At 36.0% G+C, this 13,089-nt stretch overlaps 1 protein-coding gene across 3 annotated transcripts; it reads right to left on the bottom strand.

Moving 5' to 3' along the window:
* Nucleotides 1–242: 242 nt before the first annotated feature.
* On the bottom strand, nt 243–11,957 carry LOC136284294 (putative adenosylhomocysteinase 3). Of its 3 annotated transcripts, none has more exons than XM_066174312.1 (4): nt 11,790–11,957; nt 11,113–11,173; nt 2,759–2,820; nt 243–438 (listed from the first exon to the last, which is right to left on the bottom strand). In XM_066174312.1, the coding sequence occupies exons 1-4, from the start codon at nt 11,874–11,876 to the stop codon at nt 328–330; spliced, it is 321 nt and encodes a 106-aa protein (XP_066030409.1). In that variant the 5' UTR covers nt 11,877–11,957; the 3' UTR covers nt 243–327. The 3 variants fall into 3 exon arrangements, with proteins under 3 accessions (XP_066030409.1, XP_066030408.1, XP_066030407.1); XM_066174311.1 differs by lacking the exons at nt 11,113–11,173; nt 11,790–11,957 and adding exons at nt 3,184–3,277; nt 3,366–3,501 and having other exon boundaries at nt 250–438; XM_066174310.1 differs by lacking the exons at nt 11,113–11,173; nt 11,790–11,957 and adding exons at nt 3,184–3,277; nt 3,357–3,505 and having other exon boundaries at nt 296–438.
* Between the last annotated feature and the right edge of the window lie 1,132 nt (nt 11,958–13,089).

Here is a 13,089-nt window from a genome sequence, read left to right as displayed (position 1 = left end):
TCAGATGATTTTCAGATTGAGGATCCAAATCAAATTAAAAATTTGACAGGTAACTTTCACATGTTTAAGTTATGTAGGATCTTAAAATCTAACACTGTGAACAAAAGAAAAAGCTCAAAACAAAGATTATGTCAAATTGAAGAAAATCCTCTTGTGCTGGTAAATTGAGACAGTGTAATATTCATTACTTAATGCACATGTGGGAAAACAGCCATTTCAATAAAGGCAGACTTCAGTACTAGAATAAACAATATGTTACACATTAAGTTATTAAAGGGTATACTGGATTGGGTTGGAGTATTAAAAGACAGTGAACAAGTCCCTCTATCACAACATAAATTTCTGCTTGCCTTGTTCAGCGATTTCAATTTCCCTGCGACCAAAGTCAGCCAGCTTAATATTCTTAACACAAAAATCAGATCCACCGCTGCTGTTTTTCTGCACATAGAAAATGGATGTATCATACTCTAGCCTCTATATTGCTTCAACTGTTACTAGAGTCACTAACCCCTATCACTCCCAAGATCTTATCAGTAATTCTCCTTAGAGTCTGCCATACAATTGTTTACATGTTGGTCCAGAGACTTAGGTATTAGATCACCTTATAATCCCCTAATTGAAATTTTTCTTCATTCCCATTAGTTGTCAACTTGATAATGTATTGATATGGTAAGGAGAAATTCTGACTTGTTCACTCATGAAAGATAAAGGGTTAACTATCTGAAAAGATCAACATGAATTTTCCCCTTTACAGCTGAAGAGTTTCATCTTGATACAACACCAAATTCTCATGTCTTCTCTAAAAGGTAATGTATGGCCATTGGTGAAGAGAATTACTATTCAATTCTTGGGAGTTCACAGGTGAAATAAATTGAACAGTCACAATATGAGAAATGAACAATGATTCCAGATGCACACAATTTTGTCACTCACTACTTTGGATCAAAGAAAAAAAACAAAAGGTCTAAATGGAATTCATGGCTTGTTTACTACAATTGAGGTTGGCAGTTTGGTACAGGTGACCCTAGCAACAATAGAGATAATATGAAACAAGCTGTTACATTATTTTTCCTCTGTGAACATGTCTGTTCAAAGCAAAATGAAATAAACTGAAGAAATAAAATGGTATCATAACAAGGACATAACGATGAAAACAAAATAAAAGTATGAAGAAAGGTGGCTTAGAAGCACAGCAATAAAGCAACAGCGCAAACAAAATTAATAGAGACAAACAATTAACCATTTCATTTATCTACAAAATTGTGATGATTAAAAATATTTTCCACTGCACTGAGGCTCAGATTTGATTCTTGCATCAATACTGGTCAATTTTTTGCTTAAAAAAAATTAAACCTTTTCGTGGTCTGAAATGTTAGTCTGCAATTCTATTACTTGAATCTCCTCCTTAAGAACAAAATGTTTTAAGTGCAATTTTTTTTCTAGGTATGTCTTACTTATTTTTCAAGAGCAAACTTAGATTCAACGTAAGAAATGAGATGCTCATTAACTAGGGGGAATTTTAAAGAAAAGAAACTTGACTGTACAATGAGAAACAGTTCCCATCCAGTATGTTTCACCTGGCTAAGGATTAGGGAGTAATCCTTAATAATTGACAACAAGATTTGTTCTCATTTTCACAGTTCTGTGCTATATTTATATGAACAAGTATATTTTAAGTTGCCTCAAAACTATTTTGGGTTGGTAAAAGCTGACTATATTTGTATATTGCGATAATTTAGAAACTGCTCTTAAAATGTGTTGCAGCCCAAAAAATAAATACTAGTATTTATTTTGTTTGTACAGCCAACCATGAAATTTCTCCATGTACATCTGTGGTTTACAATAATTCTAAAATGCAGATGTGCTTCAGTGGAAGAAAACCTCTAAGCCCATTTTAAGTCAAATGCTATAGAAGAAAATATCTTTGAAACAAACAGCCAATCTCTACACAATTAACAAATGAATACAGAACCAAATTCCAATAGATGCTGGCTATATTATCATACACTCTACAAAAGCCAATATAGTTAAGCTGAGTCACATAGTACTGCTTTCATTGCATCTACGCATACAACCTTCAAAAACAAACACTATCAATAAAAGAAATAACAATCCGATGGTCCAAAAAGGTTTAAAAATATTGAAATTTTGTTTGGAAACCGGTCGATTCGTTTAAAGAACGCTCATTACGTAAGCATATGACGTCATGTTTGGCTAATCGGTTGCACTTCACTAACTTTACGAGTCTTTGAACAAATTGCAAGGTCCATATCGTCTGGATATATTTTCCTCAACGAAAGTGTTTTGGTTTAAAACCACAGAAACTAAGACAAGTAATTTGTACTGTTTCTATCTACGGGAGACTCCCGCCGATTTTTTTATTATTTATTTTTTATTTTTTATTCTAGCTATCGATCGACCGGGTGGTTGGAGTTCATTTATATATTTATTTTTTTAGTTAAATTTACGCTCGCTGCTTTCAGTCTTAATTGCCGCACACTGCTTATGCTGATTTTCATGCGAAGTAAATCTTCACAAAAAATTACACATAAGCTAAGAACTCCCTACACTGTCGATCCAACATTCGATCAATCGAATCAAAACACCCGGTAAGCTCTGCCTATTCAACTCTGAACAAAGTTTTTTATGCATATGTTATTAGCTAGCATTCAGGCTATTAGCAGTGGAAATTGAAGGCGAAGAAACAGGCAAAGAGTTTGTAAATAAAGTTCTTTTGTTATAAATTTCAAGAACATACCTGAGATCTTTCCCTAGGAGATACATCGTCTTCATCTGATGAATAGCTGTCCGAGTAGCTAGCTGCAAGAAGGCGAATATTGTAGTTTTAATGACATGAACTGCTGCTTGCAGATAAGCCGTAGGCATAAGTTATAAAAAAATAAAATTGCTTAAGATTCAACTTGTAATGTATAGTAGAGTTAAGAGGAAAAATCACAACTTCTGTAAGATAAAGATTTTTAGTACTGTATCAATACGATTACAATTTGAAATTTAAATAAAGAGCGGCTGATCACATCCCAAAGCACGAAGACGAATGAACTGTTAAGAAATACACCCTCTTGTACGAGAAATCACGAAGTATAGATTTCTCAGACGAAAGAGAGAAGAATCAGAATGCGCCAAAAAATCATTAAAAAAGAGAAGAATACATGCTCGCTTCACCTGAGCTTCCATAACTGTCTGTGGAAGACACCGAAATTGAACGCCTTCGAAGGCGAGGGGGTCGCCTCGACATGCTTTCAGAGAAGGTTAAACCCTAAAGCGAAAAACGCACCAACTGTCAACGATACATGTCACAAGGCATCGAAAAATATGCCAAACACGAGTGAAAAAACCTCTAGTGCCTTGAGATGAGGTGGTCTTTGCGCAGCAGCCGGAGACTTGTGTACGCGATGATCGCCTTCCGAAGCCGCCATGTTATGATAGTAGCAAATGGCCTACATAGCGGCGTGGAGTCGAGGCGACCAATCGGACAAAAGCGCCGATGTGGAAAAAGGAAAAAATCACTTCCCTCCTCCTAAAAAAAAACTTCCCTATATCATCTTGACGTAAAAGTACACGTCCTGAAAATGTTGATAAGGCACTCATGAACTCTTTGGGAGGTAAAAATAAATTAAACTACAGAATCTACGTTCAATATATTTATTTAATTTACGTATCTCGTACTCGTCGTTGACGCCAAAAAGTTTTTTTTTTTTTTTTTTAAATTTCGGTCGAGTGTGTGGTGTCTGCTGTGTGCTAGAATGACGCACGTGAAGCTAATGATCTGAAGCATATTTGAAGCACGTGTTGAAACTAAATGTTTCCGCTATTTCGAGCTCTGATTATAGGATGAAATTCAACTTTCTTCTTATTCTTTCAAATAATCTCGATCAGGCTATTCTTCTCAAATGGAAACAATTTTTTAGGCAAAAGAACAATATCGAACAATCCGTGCGTCATTTAAAAAAAAAGGAAAAGTGTACAGCACAATAATAAACCTAGGATCATAAGAATTCTTTTAAAGGAGATAATTATATCCTTTCGCCTAGTTATCAATGAAAAATACCGAAAAGAATAGACAACGCAATATTGTTAATAAGAAAGGAGTGAATTTTGAGCACGCTCTTCAGAATGGAAATTGTTTAATTTCTGGGTTCGCCGGACAGGTGGCAACGGAGGATTTGAACAAGCTAAAAAGGATATCCTCAATCTTGAATTTGAGATTTGGAAATTTCAGTTAACTTCCCCTTGATGCAATGATCGTCAAGCTTTGAATAAAGGTTCAATGTAGGAACAGAAAATTTACGGACGCCGATGTCCCATTTATATTGATGAGCAAGAAAACAATATGGCTGATTCCACAATTTTTTAATTTCTTTTTTGTCAGGTTTCATCGAAAAATTCAATTTGCTATGCACAGCACATGGAAATTAAAATCAGCAGAGTTTTTTTCAAAATGAAGGAAGACCTCATGTTTGATGACGTCAGACTATGGACATGTGGGCATGCACGTATGTTAAAAGAAAAGTTTTCAAATTCTCAGTAGTCTTGCGAGCTTGAATAATATTTACCTATAAAAAGCTCTGGATTAAAGAGTGATCCGCACACAGGTGCTGGTTTTAAAGGCTTTGAAGCCAAAATATGAATTTCAATTTTAGCGCAGACCATTAGGTGTTCAATTGAAAAGTGACGGTCAGTTGATACTTTTTTCCTCTATTTTTTAAATGTATTGATTTTGTAAAGAGAAAGGCTTTAATGGTCACTCTTAGAGTGAAAGAATTAGTTTTTCGGCTGAAACAACCGTGACTGCACATAACGCAAAAGAATTTTGAAAGATTATCAAGTAGAGCGCGCACATAAAATTTGACGCTGGTATAAATGTCCTTTGTAACTGAAAGCGTAATTATTTTTCAGATACCAAGATAGGAAGGGTTTTATTTCCGCGAGTACAAACCCGATGAAAAATTTACTTTGAAGAATCAGTTTGAAGGAGCGATATTAATAAGGAATATTTCTACTTCGACCCAGATTCTTCTTTTAGCGATAAAGTCTGTTAGCTGAAGTACAACGTGTTACGAAAAATCATAACAGAACGATCGAGGTCCTCGCTTAGTCGATAAGAATTTTGTACAGCTGCAATCATATGCTTTGGCTTCTCATGGATTTTGCCTTTATACAGTTCTGCCAGAACTATATAATTATATTCTTATCATCGAGACAATTTCAGAACGGAAAGTAGAGGATAAAAGTTATATTCTTACCTGACGTTTGAGCACACGAAAGAAATCGGATCATTTTTGGCCGGAGACACAGATTTTTGTTCATATTTGCGATTTCGCCGGTACTTTAAATCAGTTTCAGATGGCGTTACAAAGCAGTCATCGAGGGCAAAATTACAGCTTTGAAAGACCTTTGTGTACACGGTAATACACTACATGTATATTTGAATTAAAAAGTGAAATATTTCGGTTTTCTGACAGTCGTCACAGACTTTAAAAAGCGCTTCCATGTGCATAAAAATAAGCGACAAACATAGCAAAGTTATTTCCCCTCATACTATCAAATTATTAGCTTTTTCATTATGTCTTAAAGGTTCACCCAAAAACCGGATGCCTACCTTGATTAGATAGGAACATATATATATATATATATCTATATATATATATATATATATATATATATATATAGATATATATATATCATACCAGACACGGGGGTGGGGAAAGGAGGGGGATCACCCTACCCTATTACCAAGCTCCAGGGGATCCACCCGCCGTCTTGAAGCATGCAGCCGCTTTTTTAGTTTCAACCGTAATATAATCAAGAAATGCTGAAGTACTCCACTCCTAAAGATGACCACCGAGCAGTTTCTCCTTCAAATATCAATATCTGATTACACAGGCAGGTAAATATATATATTTAGTATAATTGCTGCGGTGATTATAGAGATGCACACGCCCTGATTGGTTGAGGATTCAGTCATACCTGGCTATAATCGCCTCGCTCGAGATAATTATAGCAGGGGCGCTGAATTTCAAAATGACTGCCTCGCGTTTTGTCAATATTTCCGCTAAAGTGATGAACGCGATAAAAGAAAAATTCAATTGCGTCGAGCACAAAAGATGCTACTGAGTCTGGCGAAGCATTTTTTACAAGGAAGATATGAAGTTTTTGCTGATTGAATATAGTGAACCTTTTTAAATATTTTGATACAAGTAATCAATGCAATTGCAACAAAAAATGCGCAATGCTCTTTTTATTTACAGAATTAACAACATACACTCGGAAGATCATTATACTTATGCAATTAATCGCTTTCGGCGTATAATTGTTAAACATTTCTTAAGAGTGGAAGGGGCTTATAGATAGAGCCTACAACAGCATACCTGATATCATATGTGTTATTAGTTCAAAAGAGCTATCAAACTTTCTGACGTCAGCTTATCAGTGCAATACAAAAACGGCATTAAACATAGCGCAGGGCCAAACATCGGTCGCTGGAGGTAAAATACAAATCTACTGTGCTGACGTCATGATCAAAGTTCGTCAACTTGCGAATGCCCTTGACTTCTGTCTGATAAATCACGTGATGCAACACTCGATATGATCACGTGATACAGCAAAACAGGCTACCTCATGCTAAATCATCATACAGACAATTGGCATCCGCAAATCATATGGCTAAGAAAAATACTTAATAACTAGGAAATATAACGAAAATCAAGCTGCATGAGCGCATATTTAAACAGTTTATTTGAGTTTCATTTGCTTCCTTCCCTTTTGAAACGAAATTCGTCTCAGATTTCGAGTTCTTCTCGAAGTGCTTGATCGAATATACTCAAGTAACCCTTTTGGTTACGCAACAAAAAACCACTAAAGCATATCAAAAAAGCTAATAAATCAATGGATGCAGTGGACTTTGGAAGCTCTTAAAGCTTGCTATACAATAGGCGCGACCCCAACGAAGAAGAAATTGATAAACAACTTTATCAAGAATGTCTGGAATTCATCATTTAAAATGTGCACCTTCCTTATGGTGGGAAAAAGAGATGTGCACCCGGATCAGAAAAGTAGCTTCCTTTTGGGAGCTTACACCCTTCTCCAATAACAAAATATTGATCCAATTTTACTGAGCTTAATCGATTCAAATTGTTGCCAAACGTATCTCGATGAATTCCAACTGAGAGATTCTGGCGCTCAATCCTTAACGCCCTAACATCAGTGCGCATGTCCTCTATGCTGTTTCCTATGGTGCTGACATGGAGAATTTGGTTACAGTTAAGATCGAGCTCCTTTAGTTATGATCATTTCTGTTATTCTCATGACCTTAACATTTGATTCACCCGTGATACTGTAAGGAAAATAAGCTGTTAGCCACTCTAAGTGGGTTGCAGAAAGCACGAGTTTAAAAAACATCAGTGAAAATTACAGACGAAAAATTTGTGTTTTAATTGACTTATAATTGACTATTAGATCATATGAAATAACTGATATACTACCAGAGCTCGGATTGGTCGAAACCCGACCATTTATTGCACCGGTAAACACTTAAATTTTTTGTAGTTTATTCAGTTAATAAAAGTAATAGACTGCGCGTTCTATCGGTTTTCCGGCATAATAACCCATGCGGGATATTGGGAGAGCACAAGAACAGTTTGTTAATCACGAGCCAGAGGCGAGTGCATCTATAATCTTTTCTCGTGCTCTCCAACATCCTGCGTGGGTTATTACGCCGGTAAACCGATAAATTAAAAGAGCTCGAGATTTCTTTCGCGTGTTAATTGAAGATGGTGAGGCCTGAATCTAATTGCTTCGGCACAAATCTCCTTGACGTTAAACACTTAACACTGAACAAGACTGGCTCAAGTTATTATTTAATCTTTCTTACAATCACACTTCTTCAGGCTACTAATTTTACTAGCTATTTATCAGGGGATGAATAGCGAGAAATGAACCTAAGCGGATTGCAGCATATTTGATAGAAAGTTTGAATATTTATACTAATAGTGGATGGATACCTTGTATCAGGAAAAAAGTCAGAACTTAATTACAAGATATATACAATCTCTGGGTTGATACCAAGACTCCAGTTTCTATATTCAATGTCTGAATAAATACTCGTTTCGGTTGGAATTCATATTTGCTACAGTATAGGATACACTTTTAAAGAAACTAGCGAGGTGAGATTTTCTAATTTTTTGGCCAAAAAAAAGGTAGAATTTAAAGATGAGAAAGCAAAAACGTGAGAGCTTCCTAGTTATGTCAATGATTTTGTTTAACGATAACAATAATATACATAGTAAGGAAAAAAAAAAAGGACAATGATACAAAAGCGCATCAAATATATACACGAAAAGAAAAACTTACGTCGTATTGCACTAAGTGCAAATGTCGCCAGCAGAAATATAGCCTTACCCCTCCCCACACACGAAAACAACATTGATTTCATACTTCATGTCACCACCTTGGATGCGTTTTGTAAGGAAGGAAATAAAACTGATCAGCGAAAATAAATCTACGAATCACAAACTGAGGATTATTAAACTAGCGCTTCTGTTGTCAACGTTTCAATAGCAATATTTAGTTTCCATTTTTCACCTGAGTAGTTTTTCAAATTATAATATCTTCGTTTTATTTGCGTTTCGACAGTCAATCATATTGATCTAGAGACAACTTTAAAACGTAAGTTAGACGTACCCTTAAAATACCATTTCAATACCATATTATCTTCTAGATTTCTCTAGAAACGAAGGAGTGATTTTGGAGTCTGTGTGGAAGAGATCCAACTTCTCCTTGAAGGGTACTTCGATCAGTATCACCTCAGGAAGAAGAAGGAAAAATAACCAGAGATTGAATCATTTTGACTGAATACTCTTTACGTTTTGTCAAAGCTGAGGAAAATCGGCGTTTCGATTCTACTTCTATCTAAACCGGAAATCAATCAATGGATTGTGGTCTGCCTTTTGTCTAACTGTCGACCATCGCAATTTATTACAGAAGCTTTTTCCTCGACCTTTCGCACGCGGGTCACAACAATTTGACAGTTCTATGCGTTCAGTCATGACGAGAAAAAAGAGACAGGAAGGTGTACAAAGTATATTTAAAGAGTTATCTCAAAAAATAAAGAAAAAAAAAAACGCTGTCTATGTTCCACGCAAATAGAGTGACGCACATGTGATACAGCATGATTTGATAATAACGTCATATACTGTATTGTACGAGGAGATTACATAACGCCGAAACTATTTCTATCCGAGTCATGTTAGGTGCAGCATTTACCCGCCTGTATGTCGGGTAGGATCGCAGCTTCAAAGCGCAAATTTTCCTTTACCATAATTTTTGTTGTATTTCTAAAGGCGTTTATCAGAATTCTTCTATATGCACGTGTTACATAACAGAAATACCGCAAAGGTCATTGGTAGTTAATTGCTCACAAGAGGTTCAAGGACATGAGTATGGCATAAGACCTCGTGTCACTATCACAGATTCCCCACGTGTGGAGCACATATGACGCGTGACACAAGCGTTCTATTTTAAGTCACGCTTTCAATGATCATTTTTAATTAACGTTTTTTTTATGGGAACATAAAAGTAACAAATATAAAAAAATGTAACTATTATAAAAAGTTACTTTCTCTCATAAACAATGGCATTAAAAATCTAAACTTGTTGAAATTCTTTTCAAAGGCGCGAGTCGCACAAAGGTTGTTACAGACGAACTTGTGGCTCAACCTGACATTGTATGTCACGCTATGTAACATAGACATCGGTTCGTGAAATCTTTGACAGAATTTGAGAAAATAAACCTTTCTAAAGTGAGAGGAGTATTTCCTCTGGCTGTGAGATTAATTTTATGCCCCCCTACAAGTGTTACTTTGTTTCACACAGTCAAAACAATCAACCCTTAATAAATTGTCACGTAACCGTTACGTGAACAACTTAGACTTCCATATGTGAACAGAAAATGCATTTGTGACCGTTTAAAATGGGGATGTGATTTAAAAAGAAACGCTAACGTGATAAGTCATTCTCTCTCTAAGAAATTTTTAGAGACAAGTGCGATCGGAAAAAAAAATATTCACCGCGTGAGTTTTCCAGTTCGCAACAAGCAGTTTTAGATACGCGATCATTACATGAGAATTTCATGATGCCGAGATCATGCATGAAGCGTATTTTTCGAGCGTTTCAGACCGGTAATATTCTGATGATATTCAACTAAATTTTTCTAGAATAAAATATTATGCACTTAACGTCACTGCGGTATACCATGACGAATATACGACAGAAAATCCAGCAGAGTACACGGTAAATACGAAAAACTAACTACAGCAATATATGCAACATGTAAACGATTGAAGGAAGCCTAATATATGGAATGGAAGAAAGCTGTCGGCCATAACAGAGTAGCCTTATATTTTTAATGATTATTTAATGCTCTTTAAAATTGCATGGCTCACTACGTAAGCTCGCTACTTCAGCTACTACATGGAAAATTATCGCGAAAATTCCATTTTGGAGTTCCATCATCTGCAATTTCATGACTGATGATATTATTTAAACAGAAAATCTGCCATAATTTACCACCATCCCTCTTTGTTTGCTAAGTTAAATAGGATTTCTGCCTCCTGAAAATTCTAGAATCTACAGGTCGTTTGCTGCGAGACAATAAAGAGTTATGGAAAGTCACGCAATATACTCCTTGTATTTGCATAACGATGTGTACAAATATTTCTAAAAGTGAATTGAGGAGAAAGAAAGCCTCTCAACATAGTTTAAATAAAGAGCGCTTCTTATCTTTTACATTCACGATATCTAGATAAATTCACTGAGGTGTGGAACACATTGGGTTGAAATAATTCATCACCCGGAATGTGGTCTGTGGTATTAATTCCAACATAAAAACGCGGTTGATGTTTAAAGAAAAATAATAATAAAAGAAAAAAAATCGTAGAAAAGGAATAGCAAGGTTAGATAATTTAAGGATAGAAAACTTGTAATCAAGCAATAAACGGCATTACACGTTAGGACCTCGACGGTGACTTCGGAGTACGAATACAATTGTCTAGAATTTTAATCGTGGTCGGGAGTGAATCGTCATTACATACAAACCTGAACTGTCTATCGAGCTGCTCCGGGATATCGATCTGTAAGAATTCTGCTTGCGGACGTACTAAAAACAAAAGCGAACAAAACCATTACCATCGTACGAAAGTCTTACTTGAAAAACAGGAACGAACTGGGTGATTAAAATCTTCATTTGTATCATTGTTGTTGAAGCTGTTCGTGACATGACATATAGATTCTCGCCGTTGGGCACTCTCTCTCAATATGTCATGTTCATTTTGTCTTGACCTATAACTATTTCCTAGTTCGCTCACTTTCGAAAAGCTAATCTTAACTGTGACTTAGCAGAAAAACTTTAAGTAATTTTAACCAGCAATTTTAACAATGACGGCGGACACATTTAACATTGTTTAAACAGGTATATAAAACGCCTATGAGATATTTCTTAGCTAAGAGTCAAGAAAATTATAAACATCAGACGATGTAATTAAGAGAAGGCTCGAAAGCCTAACGAACAGCGAAGGCACGAGGAGCCCCTTCAATTTGCCAATTTGAAGGCGAGTAAAAAGGACCGTCGAGAAATGAAACGCTGCGGTTTAAAATCGTTGCTGTCTCACTCCCGATCTGAAAGTTGCGTGAGCCGACCTTGAAATATCATCATCGCATCATTTCCACCTTTCGCCGGATGCCAGTAGAATTACAATAAAAAACATTTCACTTACTCTTTTATTTTCATCCGGTTCAGGTTTGTTGGCCTTGGCTGAGTACGACTGAATGGCCACCGAGTTTTTCCGATTCCACATCGACATCTTTAATGAAATAATCCAAATCTTTAACAAAGGTCGCGTCGGAGCCCAACCGGCATCATGTATATTTCATAACTGTTTGGAGTTCAGTTTCCTTTTATAATGCATTATAATGGTTTACCAACCAGCTTCTGTATTGTCTCATGACGTTGACGTTGCCGTGACAACCTGGGCTGGTATTGGACAGAGGCGTAAGGCAGAGAGTTATATATTGTGAGCAGACAACAATTGAAAAATCCAATATTAAAAGAGGCTTTTAATCATAAACAGTGTGTTTCAACCTGTATATGTGTGTGATGTATTGTTTATTTGAGTGATAACATTCTCGACACGGTCGACTTAGTTGCCAAAGGACTGGATTACGTGGAACGAAAGTTTGGGTTTCCTTCCGTTTCAGAACTTCGTTTTCACGACAGTTTCAAACTTAAGTTTACAGGGTTGCTTTTTAAATCGCAAAGTCTGAAATAAACGGTGCTAGTATCAGAAAGATTGCCTCTTCATCTTCAAGATAAAATATCTTGCACTTTGGAGTCATAAAATCAGACTTACAATTCTTCAGGCATCAGTGGATATGAACAAGGGACATTGTTTTGAGGTTAAGAAATGGATTTCTAAGAGATCATGATTGATAATCCCCTGAGTGTCAGAATTTCTTTGGGAAACTGTAGAGATGTTAAAAAAAATTCGTGCAGAACACAGCCAATAAAAAAGGTGATATGTTGTGTGTTTCCAGCAGTTAAGTGCTGGTGGCAAAAAAATTCACTTCAAAATGAACTAATTAACTAATATCAGTAACTTTTAACCACGACTCCTTAAAAGAAGGATTACTTGTACCAACATCGTTGACGACCTCAATGGTATTTTTCTTCAGCAACCACAAAGACATAAAATAATCTCGCCGCATGGACAATTGCTAATGCAGTTGGGTAGATTACCGAGTCTGGCGTAAACGGGATTAAGTTATTTACACACTCAGACAGTATTGTGTATTATTATCTACAGCTGTGGAAAAAAATTTCCTGTTTCAGCCGCACGCTTCGTTTTAGTTAATAACTGAATATACCGCGACTAGCGAGAAATATAATGAAACTATGGCTGTCAACTTATTACCTTATTTTTTATAATCCTCTTTTTATTTTTCTGACAAACCAAATTAGTTTGGTGTAAAGTGCAAGTGACCAAAGGAAACGCTTTTTTTAGCAGTAGTATTCTTAAA

Source organism: Pocillopora verrucosa, chromosome 11 (assembly GCF_036669915.1).
Source record: "Pocillopora verrucosa isolate sample1 chromosome 11, ASM3666991v2, whole genome shotgun sequence".
NCBI lineage: Eukaryota > Metazoa > Cnidaria > Anthozoa > Scleractinia > Pocilloporidae > Pocillopora > Pocillopora verrucosa.
This window is presented reverse-complemented; position numbering and strand designations above follow the sequence as displayed.

What these genes read in the sequence shown, in the direction of transcription:
- LOC136284294 (XM_066174310.1), bottom strand. Translation starts at nt 3,437, where the DNA reads ATGGCGGCTTCGGAAGGCGATCATCGCGTACACAAGTCTCCGGCTGCT. An exon ending in CTCATCTCAAGGCACTAGAG is followed by an intron (nt 3,278 to 3,356) that starts GTTTTTTCACTC and finishes TTTTCGCTTTAG; the next exon opens with GGTTTAACCTTCTCTGAAAG. An exon ending in AGACAGTTATGGAAGCTCAG is followed by an intron (nt 2,821 to 3,183) that starts GTGAAGCGAGCA and finishes GCCTTCTTGCAG; the next exon opens with CTAGCTACTCGGACAGCTAT.